Source organism: Podarcis bocagei, assembly GCF_964188305.1.
Source record: "Podarcis bocagei genome assembly, chromosome: 1".
NCBI classification, from domain to species: domain Eukaryota; kingdom Metazoa; phylum Chordata; class Lepidosauria; order Squamata; family Lacertidae; genus Podarcis; species Podarcis bocagei.
The window spans coordinates 66,299,782-66,323,590 of record NC_138125.1 but is presented as its reverse complement, the minus strand read 5'-3'; the positions used below and the strand labels follow the sequence as shown (position 1 = coordinate 66,323,590).

Here is a 23,809-nt window from a genome sequence, read left to right as displayed (position 1 = left end):
CAAGTCATAGTACTTTGGTTAAAGAGATTAAATGTTCCATTCCTAGCAGTTGCTCCAATGCACATATGGAGCTGTTGTTGAGAGTAATATCAATGTGCACAAAGGGAGGGTTGACTCTTTCATGGAAATGAATCTGTGGCAATTGGTTCTTGGAAACCTGTGAGCTCATCTTTTTTCTAGAGGCTTTTCTGCTTCTTTTTTTAAGTTACCTGTATTAACATAATCACTTCTGTTGGTTTTTTATTCTACCTGCAAAGAATAATTAATTTTGTTTGGGTATTGGAAATCTTAGCCCTAGTTTACAGACAATGATGGTGGCTGAATTTCCTGCATTTTAATACCTTTCACTATCTGCTTTTCCAAGGAGGAAGTGGTTCCTTCTATGAAAACGCAAAAGCATGAGCCAAGGATGTTCACCAGTAGGAAATTTGACAATATTGTCATATGTGTGAATCAGCTTAGGTATCTGAGTGAGGTACTCTGTTGAGCAATAGTTTGGACAGGCTGAGCAGTTTATTATGCTTTAGCTAAGAATTGGGGGTGGGGGGATGAACTTGCTATTCAGAAAACCCTATCCTCAAAAATAATATATATGTATTTTTTGTTATTTTTTAAAAAATGCTTAATATTACATTGAGTGCCCGATAACTGAAAACAAAAACATGTCCCTGACAAACATAACAAAACACCTTTTTTGGTGTCTCAAAGATATTCACAGAAATAATTGGGGTGGGGGTGGGTTATACATTTTTAAGTATGGACTCTATCCATGATTGCTGTCTGTTTTGGTTTGATCCTGGACTGTTTATATCTTTTTTTTACCTGTTGTCAACTACTTGCTCAAAAGCTTAAGTGAACTTTTGAAAAGCCTCACATTCTCAGGGAATGTAACAGCACTAGATGTGCTCTGTGACCTTTCCGGAAATAGTAAGATAATGTACAAGATTTCCATAATAAAGGATGCCTCCAATAACTAAGAGAGACCAAGGTCTTCAAAACATAACAGGCAATATACAGTGTTTTTTATAGTAAACCCATTGAAATCAGTGTTATTAAGCAATTTGAGGCTGCTGGTTTCAAGGGTCTACTGTGAGTAGGACTTAATTGGAAATCACTCTAGGGCAAAGGTCCCTAAACACCAGTGGTCTACGAGCTTCATTCATGTGGTCCATGGTGCAAATACACAATTTGAATACAGCATTTATCACAGGACCTTATGCTACAGCAGACAGAATATCAAGTGGTAGATAAAGTCACTCAGCAATGCTCAAGTGGTCCATGTGAGTGGGAGGAATTTGGGGAAACACTGCCCTGGGAAATGATCCTCATAACATGTCCACTATGTTGCCATAGTGGTTATAGAAGCAGGTTTAAAAACATTTCTTCCAAATATATTAAGATAAATCTTATTGCCAGGGGCACGGAGGGGGGGCATGTAAGGTGAAATAGTTCAAGGTTTAGAGATCATCTTTCCCAATAAAATAAAATAATATAAAAACCCGTGCATGTGCAGACGTGGGTTGCATTCGCTTCAGGATGCGAGCGGGGCTCTGGAATAGATCCCATTCGTATCCAGAGGTACCACTGTATAAGCACAAGTTGGAGCACTGCAGCTAGTTTCAAATCAACTCAAAACTTGATTCTGTGTTGAGATTCCTGCATTGCAGGGGGTTGGACTAGATGACCCTTGGGGTCCCTTCCAACTCTACAATTATTTGATTCTAACAACATCTTAGGAGGTGGCAGAGGGCCCCAATACCTTCTACCTATGCTCAGGGCCACTCAGGTTTGTTTCTCTTTGCCTAAGAGTTTATTGGAACTCCTGGAAGAGGCAGGCATTTAGACAGATGCATAAGTTCAGAGGTGAAACTGCAGAGCAAGGTTCATCATTCCAAAGGATGCAACATTGCCGTAGAGCCATACTTTGTGACTGAGTCTTGGAACTCATGGGTGTATCATCCTGCTTTCTAGTGGGTCTTTTCTTTATCAGATTCTATATGTCATTCATTTTCCAGTACAATTTGCTTGTAAATATATCAAAACAAAAGCTATGTATATTCACATTTTATATGATAAATGTCTTCCTTAGTATTGTACCCACAGCCGATTTACTTTTCATTAGCTCTATCTTTAATTGATCTCTAAATTTATTGTCACTAAAAATGTACAAGAACAACACTGTACCGTAAGAAACCAGTTTTAAATGCAGTGCTCAGAGGTAGTTAAAATACCGTATTTTTCGCCCCATAGGACGCACTTTTCCCCCTCCAAAAATGAAGGGGAAATGTGTGTGCGTCCCATGGGGCGAATGCAGGCTTTCGCTGAAGCCTGGAGAGCGAGAGGCATCGGTGCGCACCGACCCCTCTCGCTCTCTCGGGAGTTCCCGCGGGCTCACAAGGCTTGCGGGCAGCAGCCTGCAGCCCCGGCGAGTGTCCGCAAGCCTTGCGTGCCCGGCAGGAGGTCCCGCCGGGCGCGCGAGGCTTGGGGCGGCAGCCTGTTGCCCGAAGCACGGGGAGCCCTCCGGAGGGGTCCCCGTGCTTCGGGCGAGTGTCTGCAAGCCTCGTGCGCCTGGCTTGGGGCGGCAGCCTGCAGCCCGAAGCACGCGGAGCCCTCCGGAGGGTGCCCCGTGCTTCGGGCAGGTGTGCGCAAGGCTTGGGGCGGCAGCCGCGGCGGGGGGGGGAATAAATCTTTTATTCATTCCCCCCCCAAAAAAAAACCCGAGCTGTGTCCTATGGGCCGGTGCGCCCTATAGGACGAAAAATACGGTAGTTTTTTACCTGGTGAATGCAACCCCTTGTCAATACGAAGTCAGCCTTGTAAAAGCACATTCGTGCCAACAAGGTTGCATACCAGCTTATTTTGTAAATGAATCAGAGAATGAACTTACCCTATTCTGACCTCTTTCAGTTTCAGGAGGTGTTGATATGAATGTGATCCATATATTCTGTAATTTGATTGCCTGCACTTTGTTCTTGTAACTAGCGCTAGAGGCATGAAAAAGGAGTGAGGCTCAATGAACAAAGCCTTCCTTCAACCCCAGCCCCCACTCCAGTTTTTAAAAGAGCTGGCTTTGGAAAGAAGTATATTGGTTGTTTGACTGTTTCTTCTTTAATAAAGAAGAAACACTTATTTTCTCTTTCCTTTACCAGAAAAAGAAATTGTGAAACTAGGAGTGTCAAGTCAGCTCTTCCTTCCAGGCCCATGCAGTATTATGAAAGCACTTAAGCATTTAGAACATACTAAGTCCCATGAATTATTATAGGCAGAATGAAGTTCATCCATCAAGAATTAGGAGGAAAATACAGTGGGTTGGTTCCAGTGCTCTGCTGGTGCTGGAGAGAGGGGGCAAGGAGACAAACACTGCCAATTCCTCTTCTCCCTGAGGCCACGGCTTCTCCAGAAAAGCAGGTCAAAGAGGGTTGGAGGACCCTTTAAACAGAAATAATAATATAGGTAAAATGTGTTTCATTGTTTCTAATAAAGTTCACAAGAGAGATGTGACTGAAATATGTTTATATTTCTTTCAGTCTTGTGGAAATGGACAAACAACTAGATGAGTGAAAACAATAGAACACACACCGATCCACCCACTGGCCATGTTAATTAATCATCCTGTTTGCCATTCTGTATGGCCATGGCCACAGTCTCTAGTGGGAAAACACGCAACAGAGTGGAAGATATTCCCTCTTTTACCACTCCTTAATCCTATGAAGAATTTTATGCATGTCTTCTCAGAAGTCAGTCCTATGAATAGTGGCTACTCCCAGAGAATTATGCATAGCATTGCAGCCTAAGTAAATTAGGCACATCAAGTTATCCAGAGGATCATTTTCTTAGACTTTGAATACATGCATCTATACACACATACATATGCATTTTCTTGGTATATTTTACATAAGTGATAATATATGATTGCACAGAATAGCAGTAATAGCTTTTGTTTCTCACAGGAATGCAAATATATCCATTGTGTCCTTAAGTGCGCATAAAAAAAAATACAAAACCTGGGCACAGGTATGCTTATTAAATGCTTTTTTGTTGTTTCAGGAAATTTGCCATATGAATATAAAATAGTGATTGCTGGGAATCATGAACTGACATTTGATAAAGAATTCATGGCAGACCTTGTTAAACAGGATTACTACCGCTTTCCCTCTGTGTCCAAATTGAAACCAGAGGACTTTGACAATGTTCAGTCACTTCTGACAAACAGTATTTACTTGCAAGACTCTGAAGTAACAGTCAAAGGATTCCGAATATATGGTGCTCCTTGGTAAGTCTCAGTTTAAACTTTCTTTGCTTGTGTGTGTGATTAGTTCAGCAATATGCAAAAATTCCTACATTGACAAATTCTGTTGATTCTGCTGTAAAAGTGTTGAAAATGGTTTTCAATAGTTGTTCCTATGATCTTCTCAATATTTGCTTGTTGGCTTGCTTTCTTGTTTTTTTTTAATAAATTATTAGAACCTCAGATTCACATGATAAATGCTAGAATAATTTGTATTTGATACGTGAAAGTTACCAAAATTATTGCGTTTTGGTTTTAGTATTTTTAGCGGACAATTTTCAGACTTTGGATCCTAAAGTTCTTGTTTTATATATCTTTAGATTGATAGTCCAAGATTTGGAGGAGAGAGTATTGGTATTATGGAGGAAATGGTTGAATATTGTAAATCAGCTTAAGGCCAGCATGCTATAGTGGGATATAAAACTAAAATACTGTAAAATCAGACAAAACATGAGCAACTATAAAAACAGGGACAGTCTTGTTTTAGTGACTATAGTAAAGACTGCATTTGTTTGACACTGAGTAAATGAAGTTAGAAAAGGAGCACTGTTGTTTATACCAACACTGCAAATTGTTTCTGTAAAACTACCCCAAGGCCACCTGGTTTAGTGTGATACTTTCTGAAATAGACTGATATTGAAGGCTATTGTATGCCTGCTTGTTCTCCCAACACTTTTGTGGGTAATTTGCTGATTAGATACTGCGTGTTTTTGAGCTCTTTGTTCCACCATCTATGTCTCTGCTGATTGTAACTGAGGTCTTCCTCATTTAACTGAATGTGAACTGAAATCAAATGCTTTCTTCCTTGGGCAGAGCAGAGAGTAGGAAGTTGGGGTGCCATAAGAGGCAGTCCAGATCTCTGCAGAGGACAGAGTGGGGCTGTCTGTGACTAATGGCACCATTATATACAGAGGGAACCCAGACTAGCATTTGTCAGCGGCTCAGATATGACTTAAACACAATATACTGTTTTTCTTGCTATTAGCTTGTTTCCTTGGCCAAGTACTGTGTCTGACCCAATTCCCTATGTCATCTCTTCCCTGCAGAAAGTATACTCATCAACTTAGTATTCTCACGTACTTATGTGTGGAGCATATTCTATGCTTAAATTTAGTTTTCCCTGTTAGAAGGTAGCATTTGAATGAAGCAAGTTGCCTTTGCTCATTTTCTACAGTTCTTATATTTCTTCCTCCCATCAGTCATATGGATTGTCTGAACCTTTCGTTGTAACTGGCTATGAGGAGGCTATCTTCTAGTGATGGACCAGAAAAAAGTAATCCACTGGCCATACAACCCACGGGTGTACTAGTTGCCAACTACTCACATACAGTGGTACCTTGGTTTATGAACTTAATCCGTTCCAGAAGTCTGTTCTTAAACCAAAACCATTCTTAAACAGAGGTGCACTTCCCCTAATGAGGCCTCTCACCGCCAGTGCCCTTGCACTGTTCAGATTCCATTCTTAGACCGAGGTATAGTTCACAAACCGGGACACTACTTCCAGTTTTGCAGAGTTCATAAACCAAATAGTTCGTAAACAGGGCTGTTCTTAAACTGAGGTACTACTGTGTGTGTGTGTGTATTGCCTACCTAAATTTAGGTGGGATTTGTTTTAAAATGCAAGTCTGGAGTTTCACATTCCCTTGCATAATTCCTGTTTGGGGCAGTGAACCAAGTGAAAAAATTGATGGCAACCTGTTTGAATATTACGTTTCTCCTTTTTAAGAAAAAATCATTTGTAAACAGAATGTTTTCTGCTTTCTGAGACTTAGCTCCTACTTTTTAAAAACCTGTATTCGGAAGCTTTTATATTCTGCATGCATGAAAGTAACATCTTAAAGTTATAAAATCTTAAGTGACAGAAAATTGGGACATATGTTTCCTAACCAGAGACTGTGAGCATTGGAAATGGCCTCAGAATGACCTTCTTCTTTCAGCAGAAGCAGTTGAACTCTTAACTCTGTCTCATAATGGATTCTACCCATTCATATTTGGATTACCTAGAGCAGAACCTCTAAATGGCAGGGATTGCACTGCAGAAAGCAACTGTTTTGTGATTTTGGGGCTGTATTGACCTGCTGGAAAGTTGCTCATCATTGCACTATGGTAGTAGATGGAGCTAGACCAGAAGTGGCGACACAATTTCATGTGTACACAAACAGTAAAAGGAAGCAGATATGTATATTTAGTAACACCAGTTGAGCCTTGTCTTCTATTTTCTTTATAGACTCCATGTTCTCCCAAAGGATGAAGATTTCCCTTCCATGCTCTTAATTTGGGTTGAACTAATTTGTGTAAAACTGTTATGATTTGCAGTAAATTTATGTTCAGAGCAACTGGTGGTAAGGAAATTGAGAAGTGATTTTTAATTCATCTTGTCCTATAGGTTAAGGAGACTGGTGAGCATGTTTGGGAAATGCTTTGCGCTGAGACTCTCACGGCAGCTTTCAGTTCTTTTAGGTCAGTTCTAGGGCAAAAATGAAATCCAGATTTAACATCCAAACCATCTCTCTATGACTCAAGACGAAAAGGGAAACAATGACATGAGATGCAGAATAGCAATGGGCAATATATCAATGGGTATATCGGTATGAGGGGAAGAGACCAAGATGACAGGTTCACTCAGTGGTATATTGCTGCTGAAACTGTCATTGCTCTTGACTCCCTCTGCCTCCAGCACCCAGCGCACTGAGGAAGAAACAAACCACCTGGGAGCTGGAGGCAGAGGGAGTTTCACCAGCGATATACCGAAGAAGAAGAAGAAGAAGAAGAAGAAGAAGAAGAAGAAGAAGAAGAAGAAGAAGAAGAAGAAGAAGAAGAAGAAGAAGTAGTAGTAGTAGTAGTAGTAGTAGTTTGGATTTGATATCTCGCTTTATCACTACCCGAAGGAGTCTCAAAGCGGCTAACATTCTCCTTTCCCTTCCTCCCCCACAACAAACACTCTGTGAGGTGAGTGGGGCTGAGAGACTTCAAAGAAGTGTGACTGGCCCAAGGTCACCCAGTAGCTGCATGTAGAGGAGCAGGGAAGTGAACCCAGTTCACCAGATTACGAGTCCACCGCTCTTAACCACTACAGCACACTGGCTCTCTGGTGAAACTGCCATCGCACTCTGCCCTGGCAGAAGGAGAAACAAGCCGATACAGCTTGTTCCCTCCTTGCTGCTTTAATTGGCTTGGCTGAGGAGCGTGCTGCTGCCCTTCCCTCAGCAAAGCAGTTTTACGGAGCCCTAGACCTGCCACCGGCTCGCAGGAGCCAGTGGCAGGATGGGGGCTCCGTTAAAGTGCTCCCCCTCCCCTGCTGAGAGAGCCCAACGCGGATCCCGCTTGCAGGAGCACGATCGGGGCTGCAGCCTTGCTTGTCTACCGCCTGGCTACCTTTGTCTAAGAGGGTGTGCTGTGCCTTTCCTCATAGAAAGATGGAGCCCACCCTCCCAATGGAAGGCAGCCAGGTGGTGTAGGGGCTCTTTGACGCTGCTGGCAGGCCCAGCGCTTGCCAGCAGCCCCTCTTCACAAGGCGCGGATAGGGTGGCTTTGCACCCCGTGCCTTGTGGACTTCGCCCAGAAGGGTGGGCCACATCTTCTCCTGGGGTGAAAGACCCATGGACGAAAGAGGCAGCACACCCGCACAGGCTAAGGCAGTCTATCGCACGGAACCTGACAGGCTCAGTGTGCTTGGCTGCTGCCGCCTGGTCTATCTTTGAAGAGTGGGGGGCGAGCAGGCAAGGCAGTTTGCCTGCTCCCCATGCCAGCGAAGGTGGAGGCAGCCTGGCCAAGGAACCACAAGGTCCTTGCTGGTTGCGTGCAAGTGGCAGGGAACTTGGGGCTCACTCAGCTGGGGGCAGGAGCCTTTCTGCCCACCAGCTGAGCAGCAGGCTGGGGCCAGCTGTATTGGTTACAGCCCGCACGGCACCGAGGTGAAAGAGCCTTAGCTCCCATGGTGAGAGCTGTGGCAGTTTCACCCGGCTCCTCACTAGCTGAGGCCAATGCAGCTTTTTACAACATCACGGTTTATCGTCAGCCAAACATCACGGTTTATCACCAAATTGCGATGTTTGGCTGATTTGGCGATTCACCACGATGTTGAAAACCCTGGGATTCATTGTCTGCCTTGACACACTGAAAATGTAATGTCTTTGAACTCCCCTCCAACTAACAATTCACCTTCCGTTTGGAGGCATGTAACACATCTTGATGTCAGTTTTTAGCTCTGAAACAGCTGGGTGGGAGTATACGTATTGTTCAGATGGAAACAGGATCACAAGGTGGGGAAGGAAGGAGAACTTTATCTCTTCCCAGATGCACCCCCCCCCACTGAAAATAGTCTCACCACATGGTTACATGGCTTAACATTTTATGTATTAATTTTATATAAAAAAGTATTTCACCGAACACCAACATATTAAACAATACAAAATCCATTAAAATAAAACAGCAAAAAAGAAAAGAAAAAATAGAAACGAGGCAACCTCTTATTGCTAACTACTGATCCCCAACTTTGTTTGTCAGAATTAAATTCTTGACCATGAATTATTATTATTTTTTAAAAAAAGAAGAAATTGTACCAAACTTAAAGGCCATGATTCACCTGTTTTTATGAACAACTTGTGTACCCAGAAGAAGTTTAATCCAGCCTGTTCTCTAGGGCATCCTCTCAGCTCAGTTAAACCCCTTATACAATCAGGGTGCTAGTGTTTACCTTTAAAGACCTAAATGACTTGGAACCAAATAAAATGAAGAATGGCTCCTCCCATAACAGTGTGCTCATGTATTAGGATTTTCGGATGAGGCCCTTCTCTTGAGTACCATCAGTTGGTGATATCCTCCCCAGGACGTTTGACTGGTGCTGACAGGCCAGTCTTTTTGGTGCCAGGTCAAAATATTTTTATTTGCCCGAACATTTTAAACTGGCTTTATTGCCTGTCTAACTTTTTAGTTTTGTAAGTTGTGACTTGCCAGTATTATTGTTAACAGCAGTGTTTCTCAAGCATCTGAAGATCTTGTGCGTGTCCAAAAACGTGTGCAATGTAAATAAAAAATTAAGTCACACAATTAAAATACATTTAGAAATTCAAATGAAATAATTAGGGGAGCTAGGTTTGAAAGAGGCATTTTTATGTTAGCTAAGAAGGGGCATGGGTTTAACATGTTGAGAAATACTGGTTAAGCGTCTTGCTTGATTGTGGAAATCACCAGGATGAAAGGAAGCTTAGAAGTATTAAAAATAAATAAAATTGTATATGTATGGATGTGCATATGTATGACATTCTGCAGGAAAAGTTCTTATTGAACAGACTTACGATATTATACACATGCACAGATTTCATACTGGATCAGACAAAACCTGATGCTGAGTGTGAGAGTTTATGACAGATCCTTTTTCTAAAGTTTTATTTTTTATGTGCACCTATGTTGCACCTATTTACAGATATCTTGAATCTTATTGAGGAGGAGGTGGTGCAGCTGCAGTGGCTGAAAAGATTATTGGGCCCTAAAATGAGACATGCTGACAAGTTCATTTGGAATTTGGGGGAGGGGTCCTCATTCACTGGTATAGTTAGTGGTTTTCATTTCATGCGAGGGATCAAACCACGAATAACAGCTGCAGCTCTTAGAGTTTTTAGCCTGTCAAGAGGTTTCTAAAGAGTAATTGCCATCAAATTGGGAAAACTGAATATAACCCATATATTTAGAAAATGTAAATTGCCAACTCAGTGCAGCTATAGCAAAGAAATATCAGTCTGTATTCATTACAGGTGATTTCTCACGGTACATCTGAAAGCTTTTTACAGACCTAAGAGAATTCAAGTAGTGCCTCCTAACTTACAATTTAATAGAATGTGTATGTGGAAAATAACTTACAAAACACAGGAGCATTCATGTGCGTTTGCAATTGGAGTGAGCAGTGGTGCATATTTATAGTCTCTAGTGTGTAGAAAAATTGAGCTTTGTCTGATGGGCCTGGTAGTATTTAAAGCCATTAGATGCAGAGTTTCATTTCTGCAAATGGAAATATAGCCCCTGAAAAAAAGTAAGAATCTCTATAGAGTTGATACATGGCCTGATTTTTCCCTGCCCTCTTTAAATTATGCTTACTTTTTTTATTTTTAAAATTTATAAACCACCCTTCATCCAAAAATGGATTTCAGAGTGGTACACAGAAACTTTTTAAATTACAAAATATTGCAACACAAGCCAACGTAGTTTGGACTAGATGACCCTCAGGGTCCCTTTCAACTCTATATCTATGATTCTATAAAATTAAGAGGAGGGGGAAATTAAACTAGTTGAAAGTACCATAATTTAAAATGACTGGGTAAATTAATATTTTTCCCCTGGCACCAGAAAGAATACAGTTATAGAATCAAGAGGTGATAATTTGATGTGATTATGTCCATAAATGCACATACGTTATTAGTGTAATCTTGGCCCAGACATAAACATAGCTTTACGATAGACTACATGTGATTTTAAGCTGCTTATCTGTACTGTGAAGTGCTAAGGGGTTTTGCAGTGAGAAGTGATACTAGAACCTCTGACAGTGTTTAATTGGGCTGCCTAATGTGGCAGAAGGGCTCACTAACTGTGCTGGACGTGTCTCAAAGACAGGCAAAGTGGGCAGAAGAAACTATAAGAGTATTTAATCTCCCCAAAGTAAAATGCCACTTCTTTGGCATATAAACACAACAAATGACAGTCAATTCAACACTCAATCAAAACCCAGCAGAAAAGAATCAAGGAATAAAACAAATATCAGCAATAGGAAACAAGAGATTTAGCACACCAAAATTTAACGTGCATGACTCCTCTTCCAATGTCCATATTCAATGTGTGGTCTTCCCTAAAGCATGTAATGCATGAGGGAAACCGCGATGTCATCAAATTCTTAGTTTTAAAAACTGGACCCCCCCCCATGAAATTCTCCCACCTTCTTCACGGGTACTTTATATGGCATACCCCACCCCAGTGACAAATGTTTCAGATCAGCGCCACCTAAAAGCAAGCTGCAATGAAGCAAAACCTCACGGGAGATTATTCAAAATCTTAGGCACCTCATCTGATAAGGGCCCTAGCTGAATGACCTGAGGGCCCCCAGAAGGAAAACAGCCTTCTTGTGTGGGGAGGGGAAATTCTTGAGATATAGTCTGGTCCCAGGACATGTTGACTTGAGCGTGGAAAGAAAGTGGTAACCAGCGTAGCTGAGTTAATAGTATCCATTGTAGCTCAGTAGTGATTAGTGAAATACAATCTTACCTTTTGGCGCTGAACAAAATCCACATTTTGAACCAGCAGAAGCTTTTGCGCTGTCTTCAGGTGTAGCTTGGGGCTGATTCAAGACTCTTCACATAAAGTACATGCAATGCGCTCCTTTGGCAGACCAAACATGGTACCTTGGGGCCTTGTTGGATCCCTCTGGTGTACATTTTACTGTTCTGTGGCTCTTGACAATGCAAGCACTCTTTGCTATGAGGGTTTTCTATCTATCTATCTATCTATCTATCTATCTATCTATCTATCTAGGGATGCAGGTGGCACTGAGGTCTAAACGACTGAACCTTGGGCTTGCCAATCGGAAGGTTGGCGGTTTGAATCCCCGTGGCAGGGTGAGCTCCCGTTGCTCGGTCTCAGCTCCTGCCAACCTAGCAGTTCAAAAGCACGTCAAAGTGCAAGTTGATAAATAGGTACCGCTCCACGGGAAGGGACGCGGGTGGCGCTGTGTGTAAAAGCCTCAGCGCCTAGGGCTTGCCGATCGAAAGGTCGGCGGTTCGAATCCCCGCGGTGGGGTGCGCTCCCGTTGCTCGGTCCCAGCGCCTGCCAACCTAGCAGTCCGAAAGCACCCCCGGGTGCAAGTACATAAATAGGGACCGCTTACTGGCGTGAAGGTAAATGGCGTTTCCGTGTGCTGCGCTGGCTCGCCAGATGCGGCTTTGTCACGCTGGCCACGTGACCCGGAAGTGTCTCCGGACAGCGCTGGCCCCCGGCCTCTTGAATGAGATGGGCACACAACCCTAGAGTCTGTCAAGACTGACCCGTACGGGCAGGGGTACCTTTACCTTTTACCACGGGAAGGTAAATGGTGTTTCTGTGCGCTGTAGACAGAAAAACTGTCTACAGACAAATGGCAGCTCCCTCGGCCAGTAAATCGAGATGAGCTTCGCAATCCCAGAGTCGTTCGCGACTGGACTTAACTGTCAGCGGTCCTTTACCGTTACCTTTTTATCTATCTATCGATCATCTATCTATCATCTATATCTATCTAGTGGAAGTATGCTGATCTTGTAACAATCCATTAAATCACTCACACTTTGTGCATGTGCTCTCTCCCTCTAATGCACGTAGTGTAATCTTACCCAAATATCGGGAACAACTGAAGGGCTACAAGTTCTCCATCCCTGCTTTGTAACGTGGTCTAAAATAGTTGATTTCATTCAGTCATTTGTCATAATTCTGCATACTGTTTCTTGCCCTAGGAGCTGAGATGGAGGTTCTGCTTTTTTCTACTGCATTTACAATTATATTTTAGTACAAATAGCCATGAAGTTGTTACTGCTTTCCATTGCTTTTTATACTTTCCCTTTACACTGTCAGTAAACCATCAGATTTTTTTTTCCAATTATAAGTTGTGTAATGCATCATGGATTTTGCTGACAGTCTTCATGTTCTTGAAATAGCAAGCAAATTAACAGCAGATATTGAGTTGGTAGAATTAGAAAAACCAATTGGCAACTCACATGATAGGCTTCAGATATAGTGATGGAGAGAATGGGTCTCATTTCTTTTATTTTCATAGTCTTATTTGGTAATTAACTGAGGCCTTTTAAAAAAGGAACAGAAACCACCATGTTCAGCAATAAAGTTTTACATGCCAGTTAGTACTGGGGGAAGAAAATAATGTTGGTTCTGTGCAACTCTGTCAGGAACTCTGGCATTCTTTAGTAGAAATCAGCAGTTTAGGAAAAAAAATATTGGGAAGAATAAGGTCTTGTGTCTCAGTGTTAAACAAATACACATACACTACATAACATAACATAGTTATGTTTTAAAGGCACAGGCTCTTATTTCATTTTTCTTGGCATTTGTCCTTCAGCCGTCTCATTATAAAATTGAAGAATGTTATTCCCTCAGGTCTAAAATTACTTGGGTTTGTTGACGTTTTTTTCCTCTCTGGCAATGTCACTGACTCCTTTTAAATCTTGCTGAGATCAGTTGACTTGAAATTCAACAGTCCTTCTGTTTATTCGAAAATGAAAAGAAAATAGAAATTATAAAGATGTCTTTTTTAAAAAAAGTAATTCACCTTGATCCAGAGTTATTTGTGCTCTCTAGTGTACACATGGACTTCCTGAGCACATGCATTGCTCCATTTCAGTTGAAGGTTCAAAGAGAGATCCATTGGGGAAAGAAATGCATGTCTGCATTTTCTTCTTATATTGGCAATAATGGTGTGTGTGTTGAAGCCCATGCAAATAGCAGCATTGTATGCCTGGTGCAAACTACCACATTGAGATGATGGTCAGTAAGTACGGTACTCTGTGTGGTGACTTTTTTTGTTAGAGAACCATGTGTATGGTTGGGACTCTACCAGCAGAGAGAGTGGAAAAAATAAAAGCACTGGAATGCCTGCTTGAAATGGCCATCACAAGATGACTTGAGACAGTATTTTTAAAATTGTTGCGAACAGTAGTAGCATAAATACTGACTTAAGTAAGAAAAATATATCTGAAGAAAAGGTTGGATTCTTACAAGAACAGAAACCCCTATAAACTTGGTTTTCTCTGGTTTTGAATTGTTTATCCCTCTTCTTGCCTTTTTGGTGGGGTGTGGTCCTATTTCTTTTATTCCACATGTACCTGCTGAATAGATGTGGGCTGCTGTGCATTGCTGTGCACTAGTGTCAGTGTGCATGTCCCTGCAAAACAGGTGGTTGAGGATAGGCTGGTAGGTGTATGATCTATGTTCTCTCTAAAAATCACATTTTTTGTCGTGGTTTTAATATACAGTGGAACCTCGGTTGTTGAACATAATCCGTTCCGGAAGACCGTTCAACAACTGAGGCGCAATTGCTGGTCGGCAAAATCCATTGAACTTCCATTTGAAGCCATTTGACTTCCAAGGAGCGTTCAGAAACTGAAGCATTCACTTCTGGGTTGTCAGCGTTCGAAAGCCAAAACATTCGACTACCGAGGTTCCACTGTATTTAGAAAGCTATTTGGGTGGAATGTGTTGGCTATTTAACTGTTACTGCTCTTTATCCTATAAACTGCAGCTACCTATCTTTTATAGGGACGTGGATGGCGCTGTGGGTTAAATCACAGAGCCTAGGGCTTGCCGATCAGAAGGTCGGCGGTTCGAATCCCCGTGATGGGGTGAGCTCCTATTGCTCGATCCCTGCTCCTGCCAACCTAGCAGTTCGAAAGCACGAAGTGCAAGTAGATAAATAGGTATCGCTCCGGTGGAAAGGTAAATGGCGTTTCCGTGCGCTGCTCTGGTTCGCCAGAAGCGGCTTAGTCATGCTGGCCACATGACCCGGAAGCTGTACGACGGCTCCCTCAGCCAATAAAACGAGATGAGCGCCGCAACCCCAGAGTCGTCCGCAACTGGATCTAATGGTCAGGGGTCCCTTTACCTTTACCTATCTTTTAAAGTCCTGTAAAGTCCAATCTAAAACTGTGGCTAGTTTGATTTCAAAAGTGTTGTGTCTGTGTTTTTCTTTTGGCTCTGTCGTGCAAAGTTATTACTATGATGCATGGGAATGTATCCACAAGCAAAATCCATTCCTAGTACCAATTATTGGGGAAGAAATTGTGTGTGTGTTATGCATAACCAACATATACTGGGCAGGGGAGGACGGAATCCTGCATTATTTTATTACGAGCAAATATTTTTAGACACACCACTGGTCCTATGAGCTACATTCAGGCAGTTTATGGTGTGTCTGTGGATTTGTTGTTGGAGATGGAAGACATCCATTGCATTAAATACTCACTCTGCCTTTTATTGCCTTTTTATTACTTTTATTGTATTTTACTGTACCCAGATTTGAATTCTATGGAATTTATATTGTGATACCATAAAAGCAATATATAAGAAATAAAGATACATTTTGAAAATGCGTTTAAAAATAATACAGCACCAAAGTCAGCACATTATACAACAGACAGGAAAAAATCACGTTCACCAGGATCCTTCACCTTTTTCAAGTGTTCCATGGTTAGGGACTGGTGGAGTTTGGGATCTACTGGTACAGGTGTATTCTGGGTTTTGGCAGTGCTTCTGGTTGTAAACACCATGAAAATACAAAAAATATTTGCTTTGTACTTTTTACTTTAAAGTCCCAAACTTTTTTCGGGTTTTAGGATTTGACACTTGGCAAGTATATTTTGATTTGTCAGTTTTATAGAGAAAAGCACAAACCTGTAGCTGCACCACTGCCTAAAACAAAAGACAAATGAAACCAGCCCTGATTTTCATACTGATTTTGAGGCTAGCATCCTAATACATACATTTGAAATGCCAGTGCTTGCAGAGTTGCAAGGCCTGCTGCATTCCTCAGAGATCACCGCATTAGCTCATTTTATGTACTGTACGCTCTCCATTTGGAATGAGCAAAATAAAGCCAACTGTGATTAGGAAGTTAATTATATTTCATGCCAAATTCAAGCATCCCCTCTTAATGAGAATAACATTCTGTTTCTCAAGGTGTGAGTCAGACCTGCTTTGAGGGATCTCTCTTATTTTCTTTGTGTGTACCTCCTCCCAGTAAAATACAAGAAACTGGCAGCAATCCATTACCTCATTATCACTGTTAGTACTTTTCTGCGTTTCATTTCTCTCTGATTTCACTGTTTAGAACTCCCCCACCTCCCGACCCATGTGTATGCATTTGATGAAGTTTAGCCCACAAAAGCTTCTGCTATAATAAATTTGCCACAAATCATAAAATGCCACAAATCACTCGCCCCCCACCTGCTGCAGTGGACTAAATTGCTACCCTTCTGGTAATCTGTATTGACGTTTCTGTTGCGATTACCAAGCTTTTAATTATCTTGCTTCCCTGAATTCCATTCTCCTCAAATTTTTATCTAACCCAAATGTCCTGCAACCAAAAATAGCTATTGAGAAAGTGGATACTGTCTGCCTTCTCTGAGAAGCCACCAACGGGAAAATAGCTACCAGTTAAGGCATGGAAGCTCCTGTCTCCCTTGTTTGTTGTTCAGAGACGGTAGCCTTTCATTCCCATCATACTCGCTCCCCAGTTGCCTTCAGCTATTCTTCGTATTACCTGTTCATTGCCATTTCCAGTTTATTAATGCCTAACATAAGACTCCCACCCAGTCTTCTACCATAGTCATATTTGGCAAAACGAAAACATTTGGCTTTTCATCTTGGTGAAGAACAGTTTTACAGTGAAAGCCTGTACACGTGTCTACTCAGAAGTAAGTACTGTTAAGTTCAGTGGCACTTACTGCAGGTAAGTGCTTATAGGATTGCAGTTTTAATAACTGAAATGAAGAGCCTGGGACATGGGTAGGCAAACTAAGGCCCGGGGGCCGGATCCGGTCCAATCGCCTTCTAAATCTGGCCCACAGACTGTCCGGGAATCAGCGTGTTTTTACATGAGTAGAATGTGTGCTTTTATTTAAAATGCATCTCTGGGTTATTTGTGGGGGATAGGAATTCGTTCTTCTTTTTCCCCCAAATATAGTCTGGCCCCTGACAAGGTCTGAGGGAGAGTGGGCTAGGCCCCCTGCTCAAAAAGTTTGCTGACCCCTGGCCTAGGAGGACTGCCTCTGGTTTCAGAATTGTGCTTCTGTGTTATAGTAACTTATGCCATTAATCTCATTCTTCTGTTAAGACTCCCACACAGTTGGTGTCACACTTGTCACTTTCACAAATCATGTGTGGTCACTTATATCACATATGCTCATTACTGATGACTAAGGAGTAGTGGAGCTCAGAAATGCCTGCAGCAATCAGGAAATGCATTGGATTTTTTTAGCAGGTGCCAGTTGAACAGAAATATGGCTGAAGCAAAAAGCAAACAGTCATGACATTTCACACTGTTTTCCCTTCCTTTTAAATCTGCAAAGCACAGACTGACAATCCCAAAACATATAAACTGATCATCATTTTGGAATGAAAATTAATTTAGCATAGAGTAACTTCAAGCCCTAGTTTTTGCCTCTGGTGGTGCCCCTGTGGTTTTTCACTTGTTTGTAAACGATAAAAAGTCAGGGGTGAGTAGGAAGGTTTGCACGTTTGCTGATGAAAATATAAATGCAAAATAAATAACGGGTTGCAGACAGTGTTGACAACTGGCCTGCTGTCAGGTGGTGGTTGAGAGGTGTTCTGTCGCAGACAGAAGGGAGTTCCTCACTGCGAAGCCTACAATAGGAATACATAATTCTTATGCTCTCCTTGCCAGAAAAAGGTGTAGCTCTTCTCTCGGAGGCAGCCATTTAAAGTGAGTCAAACAAAATAGTATATATAATAAAGAAAATGCTGAAGTTGAATGCATTCAAAACAGTGCAAAACATATAGATGTGATTAAAAAAAACATTTTTCTTTCTGTATTCAATAAAAGGGCTTCAGTGTATTATTGCACGTTTATCTTGCTATCTTTTTTCTTTAAATCTAAGCTAATGAGTCAGTTCTGCTATATAGGCAAAGTCCCATGTTTCCTCTATCTGTTCTTTAATAGATGGGTTATATTGTTGATAGTCTCTATTTCCCTGCCAGTAACATCCTGGCAGCAGTTACCATATATGAAATAATTTCTTTGTACCTTACTAGAGCACTACATAATTAGCAAAACAAAACAAAAAATAATGCCAAAAACAGAGTCTAGTGAAATTTAATATTTTTCATGCATGAATTATGTATAACTTGGTTTGAATTCTCCTCTCTCCATCCACTAACCAGTGAGAATTTATACATATGTGATATTATAAAATATAGCCTTTTCGGGACGGTCATCCAAAGAAGTTAATTACAACTTTGAAACAACCCAACTTAACTGTTAGTGTACCCATTTATGCTGCTACAAAGCAATTTTATGAAACACCACATTTTCAGAAAAATAAAATTTGCCATGGAAAAATACAGGGAGGATTCATTGTTGTGCTTTTCTGATTGTTCTGTCAGTGCAAGCGTTTTGGCTTCCCAGATGGAATGATCCACCCTCTCCCTCTGCATGCTGGTTTGTTGTTTTTTTCAGGTTCTCCTGACTCACCCAAGCTAAATTCAGGAGGTGTAAGGAGGGTGGGCCAGAGAAGGGAAAGAAGACCCATAGCTCAAGCAGAAGTCCTTGTGTGGGCAGCTGAATCCTGCCCACAGGGCAGACTCATTTAAATGAATAAACTAAGTTGTATACATTATCCGTGGGTAGGACTAGCACTGAATACCACCCACAGCAGTAGAAATCATTTCTTAGAAAATATTGCTAGTATGCTTACAGTGATTAACACCAGCAGATCAGCCTTCTTCCGAAGAATTTAACTCCACAGAAACAGAACTGATAACATAGCAATATTTTATGCATATATCCTATTCATTGTGACAATTATGTATGCAGAAGAATCAAGAGAGAGCATGCAATAGTCTTGCCTTTGTTTCTTTAGACAGGAGTGGCCTTAATAATTCCTGTGATCTAGAGATATAAAAGTGAAAAAGGCTTTGCGACAAAAAATGTAATACAGGTAACTCACAACTGACATGCTTTTAGCATGTGTGATTTTCAACTTCATGCGTTTGAAGGCTGGCTGATTGAAATCACATAAATTAAATGCACAGAAGTCAAAGAGCTTAAAAGCACTTTTGGTGTGGGGGTTTTCCTGCTTGGGAATAGCTTTTAAGCTGTCTTCCTTGCTTACCAGACTCTGGGAGGCTCACACAAGATCTCGTGGGAACTCAGTTGCGCGAGATCTCACTAGAGCCTGAGTGAGAGTCTGCCAAAGCCCAGCAAGCAAGGCAGAGAGCTTCAATGCTTTCTAACTTGCTTGAGGGGCAGGGTAAGACCTATTCAGTGTGATGGCTCCAGAAGGTAAGATTGCTCACCTTGACAGCAGTTCCAAAGGGATGGTTTGAGTATATGGGTTTTTGCAGATACACCCCGTCCCTGGAACATAACCCCTGCATAAGATGTGAGATACTTGTGCTATGTGGATATTCAATGCAAAAAAAAACACAAAAAAACCACCCCAGCCAAACACAGGATGATTGGGTGATCCTGACTATTATTAATTTGGCAACACAGAACATTTAAGTTCAGTATTATTATTCCCCACCTTTTCCCCTGACAGAACTCAAAGCAGCTCACAGATAAATATGAGAAACGTAATAATTAAGAAACAATTAAACATTGATAAAATTAAAACTAGAAAGGGACCCTGACCATTAGGTCCAGTCACGGACAACTCTGGGGTTACGGTGCTCATCTCACTTTACTGGCCCAGGGAGCCGGCGTACAGCTTCCAGGTCATGTGGCCAGCATGACTAAGCTGCTTAAACTACTTAAATTATACAAATAATTACACTAAAAGCTGCACAGCACTGGCCCTTTCATTAAAAGCAGTCAGCTCCAAGCCTGTTGGAAAAAGAAAATATTCACCTGCCTGCGGAAGGACAACAAGGAGAGAGCCAGTCTAGTTTCTCATGGGAGAGAATTCAAAAATAAGGAATTATTCACCAGTGAATAAAGTAATAATGCTCCAACAAAACTAGTGCATAATTATCCATAAAGAAGACACACACAAAGAGGAATTTAGATTTATTTGACATATGCATGATTATAGACAACACAATCTAGTTATGCATGATTATAGACAACACAATCTAGTTAGTTTTAAGATCATATTATGAAATCAATGAATAAAGGAAGTGGAGTAGATTTTATTTTGTATTTGCTTTAACGAAGCTTCTTTTGTCGTACTTTGAATAAAATCCATCTAATAGTTGCCTCAGATTGGCTTGATAGGTGAAATGCCACATGAATAGACAGGAGATGCAGTTAAATAATGGGATGGATGTGTGCATTGTACTCTCAGGAAAGCTGGTATTGGATCAAGTTTTCTTTATTTAACAAGATGCAGGGTTCTGTATGCCCCAGTGCCATGTTTAATGTCATACATATGACCTGTATGAAATAATACATGGCTAAATGCCATTTGCTGTGGCTGCCATCATTAAGTAAACAATCATTAAATTCCCTCCGGATTTATTTTAGTGATCTGGAAAAAGAGTTACATGCAGCCTTCATTACTTTTACAGGATAAGCTGAGAGGTATGAAAGCAAAACAGACCAATTCTGCCAAAGGATCTAGTCAACAATCCTCTGTGGGGCGGGGGGGGGGGGAGAGGGAGAGACAGAGAGGGCATGCATAAAAATATGGGGAAAGAGTCACCCCTGATCAAATGAAAAACTTATAATTCTGTATGAAAAAGTTGTCAGCAGCCAGAGTCATTCTTGCCTACAGTTGGAAAGACTTTACAGAAGTAGATTTAGAGCTATGGTATTTCAAAGTATAGTAAGTTACTTTATTAGAAAAACTAAGCCCCAAAATTAGAGCAGCCCAAGGTAAAAAAAAAAATTAAACTATTGAATCTGCTTGGTTTGATTTTCTGTGCAGTTCATGGCCATTTCTCGCTTTTGGCTTTTGCGGTGGTGAATTCTTGATTTTATAGAATCCCCCCCCCCCTCACTCTAGCCAGGAAACAAGACAATATTAAGATAGCATATAAAGCAACAATGTAATACCTATCAACTTCCGTGCGTGTGCATTTTTTCCTTTGTACTTTGGATTTCCCCCCTAAACTTGGTGTCTGTTTGTGTGTGTTGTTCTTGGTATTCATATATTGAAAAATGTTTTTAAAATTATATTTAAGAATTATAAGGATTGGGATATTTAACAAAAGATGGGGAGAAATATAGTAAAAAAGAGTTAACTGAAACTCAGCTAGTATCACCTAAAAAGGCATCTGTAGCCTGATGCATCTATCAGGAAGGAGAGGCTTAGGGCCAAGGACTGGTACTCCATTTTGAGCCTACATTTCATTTTGGAAATAGTATTGTTTGAGCAGCTCCTGTCTAAGATACTACTGTTCAGTTATCAGTACTTCTATAAGCTCTTCTTATCCTTTAAGTGGCATTGGTTTAGCGAAAGTAAGGGAGAGAGAATCCATAACAGGGCTGAGCTATCAGACTGACCTGCCCTGCCTGCAATGAAGATTAGTTTGGCTTAATGTTTAGCATTTAACTCAGCCACATTTTATTTATTTAGACATTTATTTATTAACTGCCCATCCTGTGTGTGGTTTCCAAATAAAATATATTGCAATAAAATATTGAATAATCTAAAGTTAAACAATCAGATATATACAAATCAATACATGTGCTGGCAGAGTGAGCAAGAAGTGCAGTTGTAATGGCATGTTTCAGGAGGCAAGACCTTTGTTCATCTAAATACTTAGATGGGCACCAGAAGGGCCTATTTCCAACAGGGGCCCTACCTGATGCTGCCACCAATCACCCCCTCTTGCCATGGTTCTTTAGCTGACAGGCCACAGTTAAGGATGGGAGGTGACTAAGATGCTACTTAGCTCTGTTCCACAATGGGCAAGCATTTTCTTAGATCCTCCATTGCCAAGCATTGCATCTCAGGAAATCTAAACATGGCCACTTGCCACAAAGCAGGTCCACGTAGTAGTTTCGCTATCTCCCATTCAAATATATTACCAGCTCAACAGGATGCAGGGTGAGGTGGAGAGTGAGTGACTGGCATCAACAGCAAGCATTGCCAGTACTGGACAGGAGCCATAATGGCAGGGCGTGGTGACAAGAGCAGCATCGGGCAGGGGTCCCAACTTCAGTAGTTGTTTCAGAAGCAATGGGCAGGGACCCATTTGTTGGTATCATGCCAATGCCCACTGAAGTCTGGCTCTGGCAGGAGGTATTCTTCAACCAATACTGATTAGACAAGACTATAGATTAGACAGGGGGTGCGGGTTGTGCTGTGGTCTAAACCACTGAGCCTCTTGGGCTTGCCAATCAGAAGGTCGGTGGTTCGAATCCCCGCGATGGGGTGAGCTCCCATTGCTCGGTCCCAGCTCCTGCCAACCTAGCAGTTCGAAAGCACACCAGTGCAAGTAGATAAAACGGTGTTGCTCCAGCGGGAAGGTAAACAGCATTTCTGTGCACTGCTCTGGTTCTCCAGAAGCAGCTTAGTCATGCTGGCCACATGACCCAGAAAAACTGTCTGCGGACAAAGCTCCCTCAGCCTGTAAAGCGAAATGAGCGCTGCAACCCTAGAGTCATCTGCGACTGGACTTAACTGTCAGGGGTCCTTTACCTTTTTTTAATATAGATTACAAAAGATTTCAACTAAACATCAGGAAGAACTTTCTGACAGCAAGAGCAGTCGAACTGAACAAGAACAGACTCCCTTGGGAGGTTTGGACTCTACCTCATTGGAGGTTTTTAAAGCAGAGGCTGGATGGCCATTTGTCATATATGCTTTAGTTGAGATTCCTGCATTGCAGGGGGTGATTCTTGGGCTCCCTTTTAACTCTTCAATTCTATTATTCTATATGGAACATATGGACATGTAGGATAGTGAACCTTCCTGCAAAGGAACTGAAAATATTCCAGATGACCCAATCCAAGCAGTTCCAGATTTCTACATATCTAATATGGCTCTATACAATGCAGAGAAAAGATCAGGAAAAAGCATCACTACCAATATGCCAACATTCCTGGCACAACTAACGGGTATATTGAGCCTCAAATGGGTATGAGCATCATGTAGGAAAAGAAATTACTGCAAGCAATGAAAGAATTTCATTAAATTTCACCACATACTGGTCACCACCTCTGCTTCTTTGGACCCTAAAATCAGTCCCAGAGCATTCCCTGCATAATGGTCTTAGGGATAATTCTGAGGTGAGCTAGGGGTCGGGCATGGGGGCTCCTGCGATGGTGAGGGTGGGAGTTTGGGCCCTCATTGGCTTACCAGCCCTGAGTGGATATATGGTAGCTGGAGGAGGCAGCAAGGCAAAGCCACGCCCGGGCTGCTGCTGCTGCTGTTGCCGCCACCTTGGGCTGCACAGAGTCGAGAGGCAAGGAGACAGGTTGGCTTGCAGGGTTCCTGTTTTAAACTGGCTCCATTGGCTCTTCCTGCATGTCCTGGCCTTGGCTTGGACCTGGCCAAGAAGCCCCACTGCACACCCAAGCAGAAGTAGCTGGAGGAGGCGACCATTACATTGTGAAATACTCGATAATTGGGGGCTGAGCATCTCTGGATTTATGGTGCTAAGTTCCATAAGCACCCGCAGATCACTCTGAGGATCTCTGACTGAGGCATGAAAATGTTGCTGCTGGATTTGGATAGCCATCACACTCTTCAAGAGAGAGCATCATAAACTGCAGTTTGGAGGCCATATCCTGGTCAAGGCTGGCTCTAGGCTGGCTCCAATTAAAGGCCAGGAATTCTAGGCTGTACATCATGTAAAATTTCTGTCAGTAACATT

General features: G+C 41.8%; 1 protein-coding gene across 3 annotated transcripts in view; it reads left to right on the top strand.

Moving 5' to 3' along the window:
• MPPED2 (metallophosphoesterase domain containing 2) overlaps positions 1-23,809 on the top strand; it is a 127,508-nt gene that overhangs the window by 67,623 nt on the left and 36,076 nt on the right. For all 3 annotated transcript variants that reach the window (XM_081166343.1, XM_081166345.1, XM_081166344.1), the window contains exon 4: positions 4,048-4,273. In XM_081166343.1, the coding sequence (XP_081022469.1) occupies positions 4,048-4,273 (226 nt within the window). The remainder of the gene's footprint in view (positions 1-4,047; positions 4,274-23,809) is intronic.